This window comes from Cydia splendana, chromosome Z, assembly GCF_910591565.1.
Source record: "Cydia splendana chromosome Z, ilCydSple1.2, whole genome shotgun sequence".
Lineage (NCBI taxonomy): Eukaryota > Metazoa > Arthropoda > Insecta > Lepidoptera > Tortricidae > Cydia > Cydia splendana.
Genome location: NC_085987.1, coordinates 21,873,732 through 21,896,076, shown reverse-complemented (window position 1 = coordinate 21,896,076; position 22,345 = coordinate 21,873,732). Strand labels below are relative to the sequence as shown.

The window sequence follows — 22,345 nt, the reverse complement described above, 5'->3', positions numbered from 1 at the left end:
ACGATAGCTTGCTTCCCTTGACAGGCATAGTGCATAAATTGACCACATACTATAGATTAATTAATTACACAAAAATTAAATACTGACCGAAAAAGTATGAACGAGGAAAGAAAGCCTGATATATTCGCTATATAATACCATTATAGTTAAATAATAAAGAGGATGTTCTTCTCCGTAAATGTTTATTAACTAAGTGGTTTCCAAATCGTCTCTGCCTTATAAAGGGTTAATTATCTTCTAGATTATGTATTTACATGTTGCGTTTACATTAATTTTATGGAAAATATAACCCAAGACTGCTACATGCTATTATGTACGTATATATATACGGGTTATAATTGACCATGGAAAATAATGTTCAACATGTACGACAAAACTCCCTAAGTGAACGAAAATGCAAACGAGAAGCAAAACACGAGGTCAACTCGCGTCTCCATGAAGCCCACTACCCCCGCCCGCCCGCATCATCCATCTCTTCGCAATCGTCGTCGGGCGATGAATTCGCCACCGCACCGCGCCCGACACCAGCGAGTCGAGCGACGACGACGAGTGCGGGCCGCCGCCGCCACGACCACCAGCGCGGCGCGGGCGGCCACCGCATGCGATGGTCTCAAACCAAGAATGAGAACGCCATGCGCGCCTACTGTGGGGCTACAGAGGGGGGATCCGACTTATGAAATTACCGGCGCGTATAGTATGTCGGTTACTCACTCTGCGGCTCTGACCACCGGCAGCTTGGACCAAGCCCCGCTGCCGGAGGCACCCTAGGTTAGGTTTTTTATAATGTGTTGATATGTATTTTTTATTGTTTTGTAAATTTTTTGATATTTTACTTTTATATTCATATTATAAATAACCAAATCTAAGACATTAAATGAATAAAAGAATAATAATTAAACATTGGTGCAAAAGTTATTTAATTATTATAATTGATACTTCCCATATGACGCACTCAACGCGTCGCGCTGGCGTCTCGCAGCCTGTGTACTGTGTGGCAAAGCCTTTATGTCGCACAATCGAACTTGAGACGGTTTTAGAAGAATTTTGATTTCTTTACAGATATTTGAAGGAGATGGATTACCAGATAAAGTCTGTGCCGAATGCATTCAAAAACTCAGTAGTGCATATATTTTTAAACAACAGTGTGAAAGAGCTGATCAGGAGTTACGCCGAAATTATGTACCTCCTCCTGGTGAGTGTGACCAGTAGTGTTAACGGTGTTCATTGGTTTCCCTTCCTTTAAATGTTGTTGCACTACCTACGCTATTATTTTATGAACTATAGGTTTTAGTCAAATACTATACATTTGTATAACAATGCGAAGTATTATACTTAGTTCTGTTGGTATGTTACACACACATGTTAGCCCCTGGAATAAGTGATCGGATGATAATAGTGTTTTGTTATTGTCATCTAGTTACTCCTCAAATGGGGAAAATAGCATAAATTTCGTGTAAGTCCGAGGCATAGTAGGGAAGCCCCATGTGAAGTTACTTGTAAGAAATAAACTACAATCCAGAAGTTGTTCACCAAAGGACCATGGGCAAATTTGTATGGGCACTGTCCCCACCCACCAACAGAAATGAAACATGTCTCATTTAATAGATCTTGGCAAACTGATGAATTTTTACTATGACGAGAATCGCCCTATGTATGGGGTTTTTTTCTGTCCCTAAGCAGTTATGTTTTCATGGCGGTGTTCCGGTTTGAAGGGTGAGACATGGCAGTGCTATTACTGGGTATTGTGGCATAAGATCTTTACGTCACATGGTCGGTAACGCGTATTACGTGATAACCATGAGTTGTTACATCCGTCTATAGGCTGCGGTGACTGTTTACCATCACGCAGCCCCGCATGCTTGTTTATCAATCAACTAGTATAATAAAAAAACAAAAACTTGCAATGAAATGAGCAAAAAATATGTAAAAACAAAACACGGTTTTCCAAGAAAACCCCATACATATGGCGATCCTCGTCATAGTAAAAAATCATCAGGTTGCTAAGATCTATTAAATGAGACATGTTTCATTTCTGTTGGTGGGTGGGGACATTTCTGCCCATGGTCCTTTAATATTTCTAAGTGGACATAACATAATAATATGTTACACGATACACATTATGCTTGCATTGCTTGCGCTTTTGCGAATTTTTGCTTTGCCATTTTATCTTGCTTTGCGATGTGTATTGTCTATGCTCGGCGAAATTTAATTTACATTTAAGGTGCAGTAGGTTCAGCCGGCAGTTTTTAAAAATCGTAGCGCTTTTTTAGATCACGAAACTGTCCAAAAATTTAATTACCAATCTTGAGGTATTTCTCATGTAACTTAATCGATTCGAAACCTGATCTCTTGACTTTCGCTCTATAGTAAAAAAATCACGAATATACCTAGGTCTAAAATGCACCTTTAAAATTTGTAAAAATTTTGCACAAAAGCTAAAAATATGAAAATTGTTCTAAAAATACGTAATATTTTTTTTTGAAAAAACTTACAAATAATTTAAATAAAAAAAAAAGATATCCACGATGCCTCTCAATGAGAGTGAAAAAATGTAAGCACCCACAATGGAATTTTATTCAGTGCATAAAATTAAATAAGCTTATCGGTAACTGTTTTACTTTTACCGTTTGGCATTAAAATAATACTAAAACTATTTACATTTTATCATCACTGTGCTGTGTAACTAATTTGACTTATAAAATAAAAAAAACTTGCTCATAAATCGTGGTACTCTACACTGGCGTTTCGGGTGTTATAGCCCATTTTATTCTCTAGGGAGGTAAGGCCTTTTTTGTGGAGAAGACCGTCTACAAGTTCTTTCGTCGCTTCAAACTTTTGCGTTTGTACACAGTACAACAATATATTGTTGGCAGGGTTCAGCAACTTCGCAAGAAACGAAACTATCGCAGTGCAAATATTAGTTTTAGGAATAATACAATACAAAATATAAGAACGCCATAAAAGTTGATTCTAGGGGTCTGGATCCTATAAGTGTACTTTTTTTTTATATTTGATAAGCTACTATTGCATGTTGCAAATTCAGAGAGCGGTTTGCCGATATGTGCATCGAGGTGTCAATAAGTAATGTTGATTATGTAGAATCCTTTAATGGTAATAAAAATTCTTTACACACTAACGTTAAAATTTGTACACAGAGTAAATTTCACCCCATCTACAGTGTCTACGAGTATGTACATTTACACCCTTTTTCTTAAAACATGCCATGCCTGTGTTAGTTATAGACGTTATAGTGTTAAGCTATATATATGTATGTATAAAGCAATTAATATCTCTTGAGTATGACTTAACAATAATGATGCTTCATAATCTGTATTTGTGGAGGAGGAGTAATGGCTTGAAATGCTTCCAGGTTCGAGTTCCACACCAGTGCCACCCACGAGGACCAGTAGTGATTCCGTTTCCTCCATCCGCACTGAGGTGACTAACCAAACAAAACCGTCGCAAGCCTCTGAGCCGGACTCTAATAAAAGAAATAGTCGGAAACGTAGTCATGAAAGTCTGGAAATCGCTTCTGCCAGTAGCAAATCGACCGAATTTCGACCCAGCAATTCAAAACGCGTCGAAGAACTAAAAAGTAGTAACAAGAGGCCTAGGCTAACGGCTAGCAGTTATTATATGGATTCAGATTACGAAGACAACAGCGCTTCTCAATTCTCAGGCGAGACGGACTCTGACGAACCCCTACTAAGAGACGAATTCAAGTGTAAAGTTTGCGGTCGACAGTTCCCGTCGGCGAAAAGCTTAGCTGCGCACTCCAGGATTCATTCGGGCAAAACGAACAAGGCAAAAGATACCTTTCCTGAAAATGTAGTAGTTACTATTCCAAAGAAGAATATCCAGGATGCGACTGATGTAGAAGACAAAATTAGCTGCGATAAATGCGGAAAGACTTTCAAATTAAAAATAATGCTGAAACGTCACCACGACACATGCGGAAAGTCCCCGCAAAAGACTTCACCCACGACACCACCCAAGACCATCCAGAAAGAGTTATTAATATCGCTGGAACCCATAGACGGTATTCACGCGAACAGAATAAATTGTAGCATGTGTACAACTACGTTCAAAACTACCGAGAACCTGGAGAAGCACATGAGAGTGGTGCATGCAGCTGTGCTGCCACAAGTTAAAACGGAGCCCAAAGCGAGCAACGGAAAGGTCTCCGTGCCTTGTATTTACTGTAAAAAACCATTCGACGACTACTATGTACACAGTGAACATTTCAGTAAATGCCCAGAAAGTACTAATGCTACCACATTTTCGTGCCCCGTTTGCGAAAAGGTTACATCAAAAAAGTCAGCATACTTCAAACACATTAAGGACATTCACTTCGAGCCGCGGATGTGGGCGCTGAAGCCGGACCAGCAGGCGCAGGAGCAGGCGGCGCCGCAGGAGCTGTTCGAGTGCCGCATGTGCTACAAGCAGCTGGGTACGGAGCAGCTGCTCATCACGCACCTGGCCGCGCACGTGTCCAACATTGAGGAGGCCGGTGACGAGTCCAGGTACGTCGCTTCCACTCGCCCTCACCCCTCACCTCACCCCACCCCGCCCCCCGCCACACCAAACTACGAGTAGGGCTCCTCACCTTCAAACAAAAAAGGAATCTTCGTCCAAATGCGTGTAGCCTTCATACGATATGAAAAAGCCATACACTGGGTGAACCTTTGCGGCAAATACGTCCTTTTAATAAAAAGACAAGATGTTTTGGAAATAACTGATTAATGACTCAACTGAAAGTACATATTTACTTAGTTTTTTAGCATTAGAAAGAAGGTAAGCGATCTTGGCGTGTCTTTTTATTAGTTTTTATATAAAAACACTTTTGAAAACTAAGCCACAGCAAATATGTAACAAATATAAATCTCACACACACTAATACATATGTTTTTTTGTAAGTACGCCCAGTGCCCTATCCCACAAAACTACAAGTGTACAATTCGACAAAATTGTTAAATTGTAAACAAAAAAATGTACCACAATAATTACAAATATGTATTCGTTACAAGTCTGCAGTATACAAATATGTCATTTTTGTGAAAGCGTATCACAAAGAATAAAGGCATGTCACGACAGCTACATAATTGTAGAATTGTTGATTTATAACTTTACAAGCGAAAAATTGTAATGTTACAACTACAAATATGTAACAATTTATTTTGCTTCTTTAATGTTGAAGGTAGTTTCACTTTATACGCAATACCAACGGCTCGATTCGGAAAATGAATTAGATTTCTACTAGACTTCAACAAGTTACGATACGGATAATTTAAAGATATTTGTAAGATAGATATGTCAAATTTGACTTTTCCGCGATTCTGGAGGTCCTCTTAAACGATTTCGACAAGTTATGACTTAGATATCCAAGTCACATCTAGTCGATATCTAATGTAGATCTAGTTGATCTCTAAATCGTCTCAAGATCTTGTGATTATCTCGAAATCCGAATAGGCCTGTTACGCAAGAATTACATTAATTATATTTATATAGTGATCTATCTACGAGCATTTACATACCAACTGCCATTACAATGGATTTGCAAGCTAAACTGACCATTTTAAACCTCACAAATAAAAACAAAAACATTCTCTTTGGTAAATTTAGTGATAAATTGACGCACACTGTTAAAATAAACAAATGGAAGGAGATAACGCATAAATTAAATGATTTAGCCTTTAGGAATAATGGAGAAAGATGGAAATACTTAAGGGACATGTGGCAAAATTGGAAAAGGCGTACGATGGTAAGCTCAATTTGAGTATATATTTTTTTCTTACCCAGTACCTATGAGTATTTCGTAAATTAAATTAAAGCTAAGTAAAATTGGGGTTATTTATATGTATATGAAATTCATGACACCTAGGAGTAGGATCTCCAATTTTTAACGCTTTTTAGGGTTCCGTAGCTAAAATGGCAAAATATACCTACTGCAATTACTAGTATTCGTATAGTATCAACTGTAGCAAGAGGGTGCGACACACGTTTAGAGAATTGTTAACTTGTAGGTACAATTCTACATAAGTATATGTATAATTATCACTACAATTTAATGTAGCACAAAACAATTGTCAGCTACAAATTTGTACGTTTTCTGGAAAAGATATGTAGCGTATGTAAAGTTTTGTGATACAATAAATTGTAGACTTGTCGATACAATTAACATATTTGTAAGAATTTTCGACTACAAATTTGTTAACTTGTATATTTTGTGGTACGCACATTTGTACTATTACAAACTTGTAACTTGACACTTATAAAATTGTTATTGTAAGTTTTGTGGGATAGGCCACAGGGGCCTATACCACGTAACTTACAATTACAATTTACAAGTGACAAGTTACAAATATGTATTTAGTACAACTGGGCATATCACACAATTTACAAATGACAAAATTGTAATGCAAAATTTATACAAATATGTAAATTGTCGCGACAAATCTACAATTACGCGTATCACAAAATATTACAATTTACAAGCAATTTTCCGGAAAATTTGACAATTTTGTAATTGACATTTGTGTTACAACTAATTGTAGAAGAAGGTACACATATTTGTGGAAATGTAAATACAAGTTGACAATTTTCTAGGCGTGCGTCAAGAGCATAACTTTTTGTTTTGTTAAAATGTTTAGTACCAGTGATAGTAGTAGCGAAGAAGAATTAGTTGTTAGGCGTCATAGGACGTACAGCGAACGCATAAATTTAACTTCCAACATTTCGGATTTATATATCTTTGTATGTAAACTGAGTGAATTTAAGAAGTTAAAATTATAAACTATTTAGGATTAAATTATACGAAATTATATAATAAACAAGTACTTACCACTGTGCGTCTTCTCCAATTTTGCCACATAGTGTCTCTTAAATACTTCCAATCCTTATCCAATATATCTAAACTTTTCAATTAACTTTGTGATATATTTATATACCATTGTATATACCTAACTACTTTTCAACTATAATATCAATTGTAATTTAATTATTTGCTTTGTTTTGTATCCTGACGATCGCTATACGATAAGTAATTGCTTCTGTATTCGATTACATTAACTATGAAAATTGTATTGAGAGATCAATAAACTAAAACTAACTTGCTATATCTTTCCATTTATTATTTTTGTCATCATGAGTCAATTTACTACTAAACTTCCCGAATAATATTTCCTTGTGTTCCAAAATTAAATTTAAAACTGTAATTTTGTCTTGCATAAACATTTTCAACCAATTTTAATGACAACGTAAAAAAATATGCTATATATGCTCGTAAGGTATTTTTAAAAATATACAGGGTGACCTTAGCCATTGGACAAACCCTGAAATCCCACGTAGGGTTGCTTCTCAGAAATGCTCTAACGGTAATATTTTTTCAATTAGAACAAAAAATAAAACATAAAATATCAAACAAAAGTTATTTCCAATAATCGACAACAAAAAGAAACATTCTGTATTAATCATTGGCAGTGCTTTTGACAATTTGTTTGAAAATGTGCGGCAATGATGACATTTGTCAAAAGTCAGAATCTTATTAATGTCATAAATAAAAAATATAATCACAACGGTCGAAGAAGATTTTATACTATTTATTACCTCAGGAGCTACTAACACATACAGGTTGCTCCAAAGTAAAAAAATCGTAATTTGTTAATTTCTTCGTAACCGCTACACCGATTGTTATGATACTTTGTATACTGGTTCTAAATACCCTAATGCATATGTACATTTCGGCTTTGTCCAATGGCTAGGGACACCCTGTAAATGAAATACCCTCAACATAATCTAAGTGAAGAATATTAATACATATTTGTCAAATTGTAATAACTACAATTCTACGTATGTCTCTATATCTAAATATATAAACGTGAAAGACCTGACTGACTGACTTAAATCAACGCACAGCCCAAACCGCTGGGACTAGAAAGTCCAAATTTGGCAACTAGATTCCTTATAAGGTCTAGGTGTCCACTAAGAAAGGATTTTTCAATATTCATCCCCTAAAGGAGTGAAATGGGGGTCCAAAGTTTGTATGGGGAAACAAGATAAGTTAGACTATTTTATTCTAAATTTCACAGGAGTATTCCTAAAGATAAATGAGTAAACACGTGTTTCAGGTTTTTTGAAAATTGAACCCCTAAGAGGGGGAAAAGTCCCCAATAGGGTTGATATCTCAAAATATCAATATGGGTATCGTTTTCATAGTATTGTGAGCCGCTAATAACAAAAATGGCATCAAAATTAAAATTAACGTAGCCGAAGTGAACAATCATCCCCCTGGTGGGGGTGCAATGGGGTTGAAATTTCAAAATATCAATATGGGTATCATTTCCATGGTTTTGTGGGACGCTAATTACAAAAATTACAAAAATGGGATCAAAATTAAAATATAACGTAGCCGACGTGAACTATGGCCCCTGGTGGGGAATGCTAATTACGAAGATAGCATAGACGGTTGTAACATACACGCTGATTTACAGCCACACGTGATCCAGACTTTTGAGAATTCAATCCCTTAAAGTAAATTTTTTGAGCTACAAAATTATAAGATTACAAATACCTTCTAATAATTGAACAGTACACAAACATCGTTTTTAAAATAATTATCATCTTAAACGGTTTGTTTACATTCAAAATACCTAAAACCATTAAAGTACATAGATTATTAAAAAAACTCTCCTGCGCGTGCGAAGCCGCGGGCAAAAGCTAGTTATTATATATTTGCCAAAAAACTAAATTGTAATTAATACAATTTTACATTTGTCACAATTTTGCATGTTATCTTGACATACCCTCTATGTTTTGTGTTACGGGTCCTCAAATGCAAAATATTTGTCAAATGTAGAATTGTACATGTGACATATGTAAAATTATTGTGGTACGTATTTTTGTTTACAATTTAACAATATTGTCGAATTGTACACTTGTAATGTTTCGTGGTATAGGCCCCTGTTCTTCAAAAGTAGGGAGGGGGATGGGTGGGGCATTTTATTGGACTTTTTAGGAACCTTAAATTTGTTTTTTGAACACCTATAAAATGATGTGCCATACGTGGCATACGTTGATTATTATTACTGATTTTTTTACAAGCTTTTTACAAATATTGCAAATGTTTGTTTGTTACAAGCTTTTATTTAACTTGCAATGTATGTAACTGTACGGGTCAAATCTTGCAAGTTAAATCTGGCCAACTTCTCGGTTTCCGATGATGCTGTGACAATTGAGCTGGGGGCCGATTTTTGAAATTCGACCGCTCGATTTCGTGTATTTTGTTCAATAATATCTCCACTACTAGGCATTTAAATTCTACTAATAGAATTTAAAACGAGTGGTCAATATCACTAGATTCCCAATTTCTATCGCTCGTATTTCAAAAATTAGCATTTCGCCGTTTTCCACCGATTTTCGAGTGATGAAATCGAACGATTGAAATTCAAAAATCGGCCCCCTGATCTGATGATGGAGACGGGAGGTAGCCATAGGAACACTGCATTAAAAAAGTGCAACCTAATTGTGTTTGGGGTTGTTAGAATTGTCTCGATAAGTATAAAAGTATATTAAATACTAAAATTCCTACGCCCATCACAAAAACCACATTTGCGAGGCGTTTTCCTATCTTCCTGCATCCGTATATTTACAATCGAGTGGTAAAAGCATGCAACATATCTGAAAAGTCTCCTCTTGAAGCAAAATTCATAATTACCCAAGTAGCACAGATTAGCTGTATAGCAGCCGCATAATGAGGTACGAATACGCTTGAAGCTGGAATATAAAAGCTGCATAAGAGCTGTATAAGCGTCTTTTCAGCTTTTATAACTCTTAAATGGGCACAAATTAGGCAGCCTTAAGTTCACATAGCTACTTAAGAGCGTTGTAGCAGCAATTTAACGGAATTATAAGGGGTAACAGGAGTTATAAGAGGTGTATATTGACTGGGTAAGAGACCACCAGTTACCCTTTATTCAGCTAATATGTCACATGTGCGCCCTAATACCGGGAAAGATTGACGTTGGGCTGAATAAAAGATAATTAATAACATACTTTTACACCTCTGCCTTAAAAATCAGCTATTAAATTTTGTATAGTGACGACGAACGCAGAGGTGAACATATTTATATTGAAGCAAAAACGTTAAGCGCAACGACACCATAAGTCATTTTGTTAAGGCGACGGTAGCGGTGGGTAAAATATCAGATTCTGTCAATTTACCCCATTTCACACACAAGCGCACTTCACGCACACTACCTCACTTTACTGGGACAGGTCAGTGACCCATCATGTTTTTTTAAGATTGGACTTTTAGTTTAGTATTGACCACTAGCCTCCTTTGAGGGTAAAAGCATTCCATTTAAAGATGAAAGAGAAACAATGCATTTAATCTTGCTTTCCTTGTCTGTTCATGTCACACGTGACGTACCTATTTAATTCATTTGATTGTTGACTGTTTTACTACCTACTATTGCTTTGTCGAGATACGCGTTTTGTACAATTAAAGCGAATAAAACAAGATGTCATTAAGTCAGATGTAAAATGTTATTTACTACTCTATACGGTTTTTCATAAGGTGCAAAATCCATTCAATAGGAATTTAAATAAATAAAGTTTCAGCAGGGTGGCAATTCCATTTTGGCGGATAAAGCGAAACAGAATAGTTCTATCGAACCTGCTTACAAATTTTCACGAGAATCAGTTTTGAGAAATGTGATCTGCAAAGGAGAACATACAAAAGCATTTTTGCCCAAGCTGAAACGGAGACCTTTGCTAACGCTCGGCCAATGATGGTTTAGGTACACCTATAAAAAATGATTGTCCCTGCTGTAATTTTAATATCTTTATATTTCAACCGGTATAGTTTTACCTTCAAAAATAATCGGTATCGCTAAACAATAGCGGTACCTTACTTATACGTTCACGAAATCGGTATCTGCATAACTTGATTGTTAGTAAACTAACCTGGAAAATAATCTCAAAATCACCGAAACATTTATGTACAGTCACCTGCAATAATATGTTACGTCATTAGCGCCAACTTTGCCTCCAGGGAAACTTTGCCCAAAACGACAATTTTAAACAAATTCGTTAATGTAGAAAAATTGATAATAGTTATGGCCACCCTGCTGTTTTTAGTAGAAAATTGGTTATATTTCTGACAAAGTATATGCCAAACTTGTGCATAACTTGACTTGGGAATTTTGAGTTTGAGCGAGTTGTCTAATATAAGGTATATTTCGTCGGGCAAAAAATTGATAAATAATGAATGCAAGTAGAAAAAATTGAGAACCCTTTGACCAATATTTCCGGGTTTCAGTTATAACACATGAAGCATAGATTATGTCTATTGAGATTTAAACTAATAAGGCCTAAATACACAAAAGTTTTAGCGGTGGGCAAAGTAATCCGGTAATTTGGCATCCATACCAACATTGCCCACCACCAAAAACGGATTAGGGTTGTCACTTTCATCTAATTTACCCAACTTCGCAAGTAAAAGAAGGTTATGTTTGTACACTAAAATAAGTTTATAAATATATACTGTATTTAATTTGTCTTATTATCCTTTATTTAGATGTTTTATCCCGTTAATGAATGAAAACACAACAAAAATCATATTTTTGGTCATTAAACTATTGTAACAGATTTTCTCAAAAGTGACAACCCTAGCCTTTGTAAAATGCTTAGGCGAGCCTTATTTGGAAATGGGCAAAAACGGGTCGGCAACATTGCCCAGCAAATTTATTTAAAAGTTTTTACACTTATCGCTAAGTTATTAACAGGGAATGGTAGGATTGCCCAAAACCTTTAAGTGATCCTTAGACATCATCATCATATATACGAGCTGTATTTGAATACCAAATTGACGTGGGCAATGTTGGCGAAAACCCCGGATATTTTTTTATTTGCCCGCCCTCTAAAACGCAAAAAAATGGGTAAAAACACGATAAAAAATGTTTTCTTCACATAAACTGATGCGTTTGATCACAATGGACGTGCTGAGCAAAAAAAGTCATATGATGTGATATTTTTTGAGAAATTCGTGTTTAAAAAAAAAAGCGGGCAAAGTTGATGATAATGAGTAATGACGGTACCTACTCTTCGAAGGTCGCAAAAATATGTGACATGCTCTTATGGTTCTACAAATAAGATCGTGTCAGATATTTTTGCGGCCTTCGTTGTGACATAAATTGCAGGTGACTGTACATTTGGAATAATTATTTTATTTAGTTTCAAGTTTAGTACGAAAATACTTCAGATATGCAATATGCACAAAATGTAGACCTAATCGAAATAAAACATTGCTTTTTATAGTAAATTTATAAAACATTCGATACATAGGTATACATAACAATAACCAGGCCACAACGCTATTGGCCTGTAAGCTTCATCTCGGTCTCCAAAGCCGCAAAAACTTGCTAGTACTTAGTGCTGGTCTAGCCTTTATTTTTTCTTGAAGATTTTCAGAGAACAGCACGTACACGCATTATTATAGACGGAACGAACGGCATAATCATAATAATTTATTCGTCGCAATCCATGGTATTACAGATCTAGTTACAAGACTGTTAATAGGCAATATTTTAATATAAAAGTTCTATAATATAATACAAGATTACAGTTGTCATCAAAATTCATTGACATACAGAAGTCAAATACGTTTTTAAAATGACGCAAAATGATACCAGCATAATAAAAATTGATCCCAATCAGTAAAGATGAGTCTTTAAACTTTTTTCATTTTAAGCGAGTTTTGAAGGAAGATAATACTTAAATTCGACTGTAATCGTATTATTTTAAGATAGTTTACTGCGGTTTTCAACAATAATGACCCGTAAATAACAGCAAATGAAATTTAAATGCGACGCGAGCTGATATTTATGTACCCTATTTATTGAAATACATTTTATCTACTGGTATGCTTTCTCGTGTGCGTATATGATTTAATGTCAATACAGAAGAATACAGTCAATAAAAGAAGGTTATGTTTGTACACTAAAATAAGTTTATAAATATATACTGTATTTAATTTGTCTTATTATCCTTTATTTAGATGTTTTATCCCGTTAATGAATGAAAACACAACAAAAATCATATTTTTGGTCATTAAACTATTGTAACAGATTTTCTCAAAAGTGACAACCCTAGCCTTTGTAAAATGCTTAGGCGAGCCTTATTTGGAAATGGGCAAAAACGGGTCGGCAACATTGCCCAGCAAATTTATTTAAAAGTTTTTACACTTATCGCTAAGTTATTAACAGGGAATGGTAGGATTGCCCAAAACCTTTAAGTGATCCTTAGACATCATCATCATATATACGAGCTGTATTTGAATACCAAATTGACGTGGGCAATGTTGGCGAAAACCCCGGATATTTTTTTATTTGCCCGCCCTCTAAAACGCAAAAAAATGGGTAAAAACACGATAAAAAATGTTTTCTTCACATAAACTGATGCGTTTGATCACAATGGACGTGCTGAGCAAAAAAAGTCATATGATGTGATATTTTTTGAGAAATTCGTGTTTAAAAAAAAAAGCGGGCAAAGTTGATGATAATGAGTAATGACGGTACCTACTCTTCGAAGGTCGCAAAAATATGTGACATGCTCTTATGGTTCTACAAATAAGATCGTGTCAGATATTTTTGCGGCCTTCGTTGTGACATAAATTGCAGGTGACTGTACATTTGGAATAATTATTTTATTTAGTTTCAAGTTTAGTACGAAAATACTTCAGATATGCAATATGCACAAAATGTAGACCTAATCGAAATAAAACATTGCTTTTTATAGTAAATTTATAAAACATTCGATACATAGGTATACATAACAATAACCAGGCCACAACGCTATTGGCCTGTAAGCTTCATCTCGGTCTCCAAAGCCGCAAAAACTTGCTAGTACTTAGTGCTGGTCTAGCCTTTATTTTTTCTTGAAGATTTTCAGAGAACAGCACGTACACGCATTATTATAGACGGAACGAACGGCATAATCATAATAATTTATTCGTCGCAATCCATGGTATTACAGATCTAGTTACAAGACTGTTAATAGGCAATATTTTAATATAAAAGTTCTATAATATAATACAAGATTACAGTTGTCATCAAAATTCATTGACATACAGAAGTCAAATACGTTTTTAAAATGACGCAAAAACATAACAATAACCAGGCCACAACGCTATTGGCCTGTAAGCTTCATCTCGGTCTCCAAAGCCGCAAAAACTTGCTAGTACTTAGTGCTGGTCTAGCCTTTATTTTTTCTTGAAGATTTTCAGAGAACAGCACGTACACGCATTATTATAGACGGAACGAACGGCATAATCATAATAATTTATTCGTCGCAATCCATGGTATTACAGATCTAGTTACAAGACTGTTAATAGGCAATATTTTAATATAAAAGTTCTATAATATAATACAAGATTACAGTTGTCATCAAAATTCATTGACATACAGAAGTCAAATACGTTTTTAAAATGACGCAAAATGATACCAGCATAATAAAAATTGATCCCAATCAGTAAAGATGAGTCTTTAAACTTTTTTCATTTTAAGCGAGTTTTGAAGGAAGATAATACTTAAATTCGACTGTAATCGTATTATTTTAAGATAGTTTACTGCGGTTTTCAACAATAATGACCCGTAAATAACAGCAAATGAAATTTAAATGCGACGCGAGCTGATATTTATGTACCCTATTTATTGAAATACATTTTATCTACTGGTATGCTTTCTCGTGTGCGTATATGATTTAATGTCAATATAATTGTCAAAAGCAAGAAAATCAAGCTGTCATTTTCATTTGAAGAAGTACACGTGTGCTCCGGTGTAGCCCCAACGGGCATCTGACTTGAAGAAGAATTTTGAGTGATGTCGTCAATGTATGGAAATTGTTCGAAAGTTTACATTTGAGATTGAATTTCTGTGTTGTCTTTGTGAGTAAAAATATAAATCGATAATAAATTGGTAGCTGAATTATCTAGCTTCCAAAATCATACAATAATTCAATTACTGTCAAAGACAAAATTGTTTTGCTTCTGTCTCAAACGGAACTCCATATTTTGATTTTTTGATACTTTTAGTGACGATTTGTAGAGAATAACAGCAAATTAAAAATATAATGGCATAAAGAGTCGGTACACGGTTTCTTCGTGAATAAATTTACGTGTAATTTAATGCAATTATCAAACATTTATTAAACAAATTATGGTTACAAAGTGAGGTCTAAATCGAAAACGTCATATACCGGCCCCTTAAAGTGTTTAGTTAAATGTTATGTTTTATATATTTATGCGAGAAAGATGTTTGGGAATGCAAGTTTATTGACATTATATATATACATTATCTAAGAAAATTTCAGTGCGCCACGAAAATAATCAGTATTTATTTAAATTAATGATATAAATAAGCTATGTGTAAAAACTATTTCAGTGGTTTGGACAGAATTATGAGATAAAAAGTTAATAATACGTTATAGGAAGTACTAAACTAATGATTTAGGTTAAGAACTCAGACACAAAACCTTATTGTTACCCTTAAAAGTTGGAAAAGCAATTTCAATTTTATAGGTTATATACAATAAAATGGCGGTCAATGTTAAAAAGCCACGTGAACCGTTAAAATTCTTATATGCAGCATACGACTGTTATATATCTGATAAAGATACTTAAGTGAACCACTATAAAGTCCAAGTCGTTATTTTGATACACTAGTGAACCTCTAAACAGTTATAAGGCATCTTGTGAACGTTTTAACAGCCGCTATGCAGACAGTCCCAATGGCAGTATAATAGGCTGCTTAGCGGTAAACATGTTCAGCGCTAAGCCGTATTATGCGCCACATGTGTTCGATTATACGTCTATTGGTTTCATAATAGTTAACTCGTTCTCCCTTATAATAAGTCAGCGAAATAAAAGCTGCTTTAGCGGTAAACATGTTCAGCGATAAGCTGTATTATGCGCCCCATGTGTTCCATTATACGTCTATTGGCTTCATAATAGTTCATTCGTGCTTCCTCAAAAAGTCAGAATAATAAAAGCTGCTTAGCGGTAAACATGTTCAGCTATAAGCTGTATTATGCGCCCCATGTGTTCCATTTATACGTCTATTGGCTTCATATTAGTTCACTCGTGCTCCCTTAAAAGTCAGCGTAATAAAAGCTGCTTAGCGGTAAACATGTTCAGCGATAAGCTGTATTATGTGCAAAGTGTGTTCCATTATACGTCTATTGGCTTCATAATAGTTCATTCGTGCTTCCTTAAAAAGTCAGCGTAATAAAAGCTGCTTAGCGGTAAACACGTTCAGCGATAAGCTGTATTATGTGCCACATGTGTTCCATTATACGTCTATTGGCTTCATATTAGTTCACTCGTGCTCCCTTAAAAGTCAGTGTAATAAAAGCTGCTTAGCGGTAAACATGTTAAGCGACAAGCTGTATTATGTGCCACATGTGTTCCATTATACGTCTATTAGCTTCATAATAGTTCACTTGTGTTCCCTTAATAAGTCAACGTAATAAAAGTCCACAATTACCTCCTTATACAGCACATGGCGTAATTTTATCCACTAAACAGACCTTATAACGGTTAAAGCATTTGATAACCCTTAAAGCTGTATAGGGTCGTAGCAAATATACCTTTATATCACTCTTTGCGTATTAATGGTAGTTTTCAGAGCCGTAATGCAGCTTTTAATCAGCCCTAAGCTATATAAATATCACTGAGATCTATTATACAGCTGTAGGACCACGAGTGTGCTCTTATAAGTGTCTTAATACGCACTGAGCGTTAGATAGAACTAAAAGTGAGTAGTTATAGAGCTATCTGTGCTACTTGGGTAAGAACTGGTTGAAAGGTCTTAACTACAATCAAACTGAGATCTGTTGATGGTCTTTACATTACCTAATCACTTACATGAAAACAATCTCTGTAGCCTTACACACACACGCACCCTTTTCCATTCCTCTTTCTTTCAATTTCATAATTTCCTTAACTATTACATCACCTAATAGATACATTTTGTATTAACCTTTAGCTTACGAATTGCAAATGCGAATCCGGCTACCACGTCACAGGCATAGCCTATAGTTCGTTTTTTTTAGCATTAGAAATAAGGTAATCAATCTTGATGTGTCTTTTAATCGAAAAACACATTTTAAAAATAAGTTACGGCAAATAAGTAACAAATATGAATCTAATACGATCATTTATATTCTTCTGATTTCATAAGTAATAGTTATTGATTTTTAAAAAGCGTTTTTCAATTAAAAGACATGTCAAGATCGCTTACCTTCTTTCAAGTTCTTTCTAATGCTAAAAAACGAACTATAGTGTGGCGCCACAGGATATTGATTTTTGTTAACAAGGTTCTTTTCAAATAAATATTATTCTTATTCTTATTAATTATAAACTGGCTATTAATAGTATGCAATATTTCAGGCCGAGCACAATTGAAGATTCGTCGTCAATAGTGTCTGACAACAGCGGCGGCGGCCCCCAGAAGTGTAAATACTGCGATAAAAGTTTCAAGTACAAGAAATCGTTAGTAAACCACGAGATGAAACATTTTGAACTTGAAAAAACAGAGCAAATTCAGAAGCAAGAAAAGTGTATGAACGAAGACACAGAAATAGAGGCAGAAGGTAACGCGTCGAGCAGCCTAGTGAACGAGTCGTACCGCGAGGAGTCAGAGTCCAGCCAGGAGGAGGGCGACGGCAACACGTGCGACATATGCGAGAAGCAGTTCTCGTACCGGCGCCTGCTCGTGCACCACAAGCGCACCAAGCACAACATGAGCTCCGGCACCAAGCGCTCCAGCGTCGTGCTCAAGAACTGCCTGGTGCGCTGTCTCATCTGCGACCTAGAGATGAGCGTGGCCGCGCTCAACGACCACAACAAGAAGCACATCCAGCAGAACATGAAGCCGCGCAACCTCTACACCTGCTCCGACTGCGGCGACAAGTTCAAGAGCTGCAACGCTCTGGCGAACCACATCAAGCTGGTGCACAGGCTCAAGAGACTGCCGCCCAAGCAGTTCGAAGGCGCCGACTTGGCGGATTTTTGTGAGGTCGTTGTGACGAAAGCGGAACCGCTGGACGAGATCCAGAGTCACAACGGCTTTGGTGAGGTTCCGGAGGAACAGGGAGGCGAGCCCCTGGTTAATCTTAGCGGATTTAACTGTACTATCTGCGGAAAGAACATGCCCACTCTAATTTCTCTGAAGCGACATGTAAATTGGCATTCGAATGTTGGGAATAATTTGGAAAAAAAGCTAGAATGCTTTGTTTGCAAAGAGGTATTTTTCATTTATTTACTTCTTCTATCATAACAACTTTATTAAATTATTAGTAAATATGTAATCGATTTTATTTTTTGTTACAGACTTTCCGATTTCAATGCCACTACAAACTACATATGCGTGAGCACTATCGTGACACCAACCTGGATCCCACACTGCTCACTTGCACCATCTGTAATCGGAAAAGCAAACACTTGAGGGCCGCTCAGGCGCATATGAACTATCACAAACAAACACGGTTTAAGAACAAAGACTACCAGTGTTCCATATGCAAACGCGTCTTTCAGTACCGGAAGGTGTATCTTTCACACATGGCTATACACTACAAGCGCGGTGAAAGCCAGAACACGATAGTAGGTGATTTACCACCCACGACTGCTGATAAAGCCGTTTTTGATGGCACCCATACTTGCCTTCATTGTGGAAAAGTCTGTGATTCTGAGAACTCTTTGAAACATCATATGTCTTGGCACAAATCGAAGACTTTGCTTTTTGGTGCGCGACACGAATGCCCAATTTGCCACGTCATGTTTACTAATAAAAAAAGGCAGGAACTACATACGCGGACACATTACGAGGACGATAACGGTCCATTCAAATGTACTATATGTGGCAAAGGTTACACAGATGAAGATTATTTCCGCAGGCACGTGAAAGGTCACAACTTCGATCACCAGTCTCACAAGGATAGGATAGCTCGACTTCGAAAGGACAAGGTGAAGTGTCCTATCTGCGTGCGCTACTATCCCGACTTGGTGAAGCTGATCCGGCACCTGCGGCGCACGCACCCCGAGAGCAAGATGGTGAAGCAGGACCCGGACGCGCCCGCGCCGCGCGTCTTCTCCTGCAAGCTGTGCGCCAAGACCTTCCGCGACGAGCGCCGCCTGCGCCACCACGAGGACTCGCATTTGCGCAAGCCCGAGTTCTTCAAGTGCAAGTTCTGCGGCAAGAAAACTATTTCGCTCAAGAATCATAATGTGCACATTAAAGGACATCTCACTTCCAAACAAGTCGACAATCCATTTAAATGCCCTCAGTGCGATGAAACATTCATTAAAGGATACGATTTGCACCACCATTTGAGAGATGTGCACGACATTAATGAAACGTGGATTGCCGATCGCAACGAGCAAACGCTAAACGGGCCATTGAAAGAATTTCAATGCTCGATATGCCTCAAAATACTCGCAAGTAAGGGTAACTATGAGAGGCACTTGGATTACCACAATTCACTGAGATGCAACTACTGCTACGACTATTTTAGTTCGCTGAGGTTCCTGGAAGGACACTTGACTTTTAGTTGTGACAAAAAGAAGTTGATTGGTGACACTGAAATATATCCGAGGAAAATTAAATGTTACGTCTGTTACAAACCTTTCCATTTACAAGTGAAACTGGATTGCCATTTGCGCACACAACACGGTATAAAAGTGTCTAAGGAGGCTTCAAAGAGCAAAAAAGATCTTGTTTGTGATTATTGCTTCAGAGTATTCGAAAACCTTGATGCTTTGACTGGACATAAAGTTTATCATCGTACAGTTGGTTATTACGGATGCATATATTGCAAACGAAAATTCAACACTTTGACTCTTTACAGAAAACATAAGAACCACCACTTTGCTCAGCTAAATGTCGATAACCCCACCAAATGCGAACACTGCGACGAGACTTTCGTCGCATTTCGAGAAATGATTTACCACATGAGAGACGTGCACGGAGATGACAAGGAGTGGATCATAATGCCAAAGGAATCTATCGAGGAAACGTGCCCCATCTGCGGTAAGGTGTTCTTCAACCTGCACCGGCACCTCGACTACCACGAGACGAACCGCTGCAAGAAGTGCGGCGAGTACTTCTACTCGCGCACCGACTTCGACAACCACCTGTGCGCCATCGAGAGTGACGACGAGGCGGCGGCGGACGCGAACCTGGAGCTGCGCCCCAAGTACGAGGAGTGCCGCTTCTGCTTCAAGCCCATCACCCGAAAGAGCTCCAAGGCGAAGCACGACGGTATACACAAGGGTTCTGGCTCTATTTCCTGTAGGTTCTGTTCACATAAATTTAAAACGATGGACGCTTTCAACATTCATGCGTTTTCTCATCGCAACCGCAAATACAGAAAAAATCCATTGAAATGTCGTAAATGTGGAGAAAAATTTATTCAATATGGACCCTTCATAAAGCACATGAGAGGGGTACATAAGTTCGTGCAAAAAATGCACTACCGGGCGACCGTCAAAGCGGAACCCTGCGTGGTGTGCGGAGACGAGTTCCCCAACCTGCACAATCACTACCGTGCGCATTTGCAGAATCAGTGTACCTCGTGTCTCAAGTATTTCACATCTGCCAAGGTGTATGCCGAACACGAGTGCGGTAAGGAGGACTCCGATCCTACCAAAGTGTTTACGTGTGACGCGAACTTGCCGCTCCTGATCAACACCTATGTTCCAAAGGACGAACAGGATGAACAAAAATATTACGGTTACGGCGACGAGGAGGAAGAGGAATATAGCGGGGTGCGGCTGCAGGGCCACATTATGGACGAGGAAAGTCAGAATTCGAACGAGAATGAACACTTCCGGTTGCAGTGTCCCATCATATCGGACGTGCTGTCGCTGTACCAGACGCAGGACTTGGCGCAGGCGCCGTCGCGCGCGTTGTCCGACCCCGAAGTCATCGACCTGTCCGACGACGACGTGGGTTGCGTCGACGACCAAGCCACGTGTCCCACAATTACCATTGACGATTAATAACTCTCGTTACCCACGTGTAACTATACATATGATTTTCAAGACTATGGACACGAAGGGAGTTTTAGGGTTGTGTGCACTGTGGCTGTGCTACATGATGCCATGAAGCTTATGAAATATTGCTCGTCATCTCGCAATTTGGCTCTAATGTTTTTATTTGTTGTCCAGACATGGTCCGATGTTGATGCTGATTTTTAAACGTATATACGTCCATGTAGGGATATCCGACCGTGCGTATATTATAACATTATAAGGTAATCGCAAAATTAATCATGTTTAACAGAAAATTGTATGTACATGTACAGTCGACGTCAAAGATATGTTTACACCTTACTCCTTTGTAATAATTAAAGGTGAAAAAATTAAAAAATATCTTTGACGTCGACTGTACCTTATTAATCGTTAGTCAATACTTTTAATGAAAAAGGTTTTTCTGGTACTCATGTCTGTACAAGTTAAAGGTACCCAATATTATTGAATGCATAAAACATTGCCTTTTTTATAAACCAGTTTTTTTAATAATACAGATTAAAATGACATTTACGATTGTCTACACACAAACAAAGTAGGCAGCTTAATACTGTTGTTATTGATTCCGTTTATATACTTATGATGTAACGACTATATGCCTCTAAACGAGATAAATGAAAATAAATAAATATTTAGTAATGAATTGGTGGAAGTAAATTAGAAACAAATAAAACTCTAATTGTGTGAAGAAACATTCAATAAATTAAAAAAATGAGTCGAAAGAAGTTCAACTGAACTTCAGTTTGGATAATTATTAAACTAAGATTTTTTTTTTTTTTCTATTATGGCTTTTGGAACGTTAGCCAATGTCAAGTTGTGTAAACTAAGCTTTACTACTAAAATGTTTGAGATTTATAGATTTGAGAAGTTCTATTAGGTCATACTCGCAACAACACGCGCTATTTTTATCTATCTTTATAATCATAATTTTTTGAACTGAACCCAAAGCCACTTGGAAGATTCTGACGAATCGATAGAGCCCTCGGAAAGGTCTCCAGGGTAAATGAAATGTTTTAAAAATAGCAAAACATAGACTTGACTTAAAGGACTCGCATCCAGGCTATAATTGTTTAATTAAAGGCTCCAAGGAATAAAGAATTAGGCAAGTGTCACAAACATAACCCGGTATACGCTTGCGTACTCGGGTAATAATACAAAAGTACGTACGATATGTCATTTTAATCTGTAGGTTAGTATAAGTCGGAAAGATGATAGGATAATACAATTGTGTATATATATATACCTAGAATAAGTCAAGATAAC

The 22,345-nt window shown here is 37.0% G+C and overlaps 1 protein-coding gene across 1 annotated transcript in view; it reads left to right on the top strand.

Moving 5' to 3' along the window:
* Positions 1-21,754, top strand: part of LOC134804706 (zinc finger protein 208-like) — a 32,973-nt gene extending 11,219 nt beyond the window's left edge. Inside the window, exons 3-6 of the mRNA XM_063777858.1 lie at positions 1,060-1,192; positions 3,371-4,523; positions 17,444-18,299; positions 18,386-21,754. Of these exons, the coding sequence (XP_063633928.1) occupies positions 1,060-1,192; positions 3,371-4,523; positions 17,444-18,299; positions 18,386-21,052 (4,809 nt within the window). The 3' untranslated portion in view covers positions 21,053-21,754. The remainder of the gene's footprint in view (positions 1-1,059; positions 1,193-3,370; positions 4,524-17,443; positions 18,300-18,385) is intronic.
* Positions 21,755-22,345: the final 591 nt, after the last annotated feature.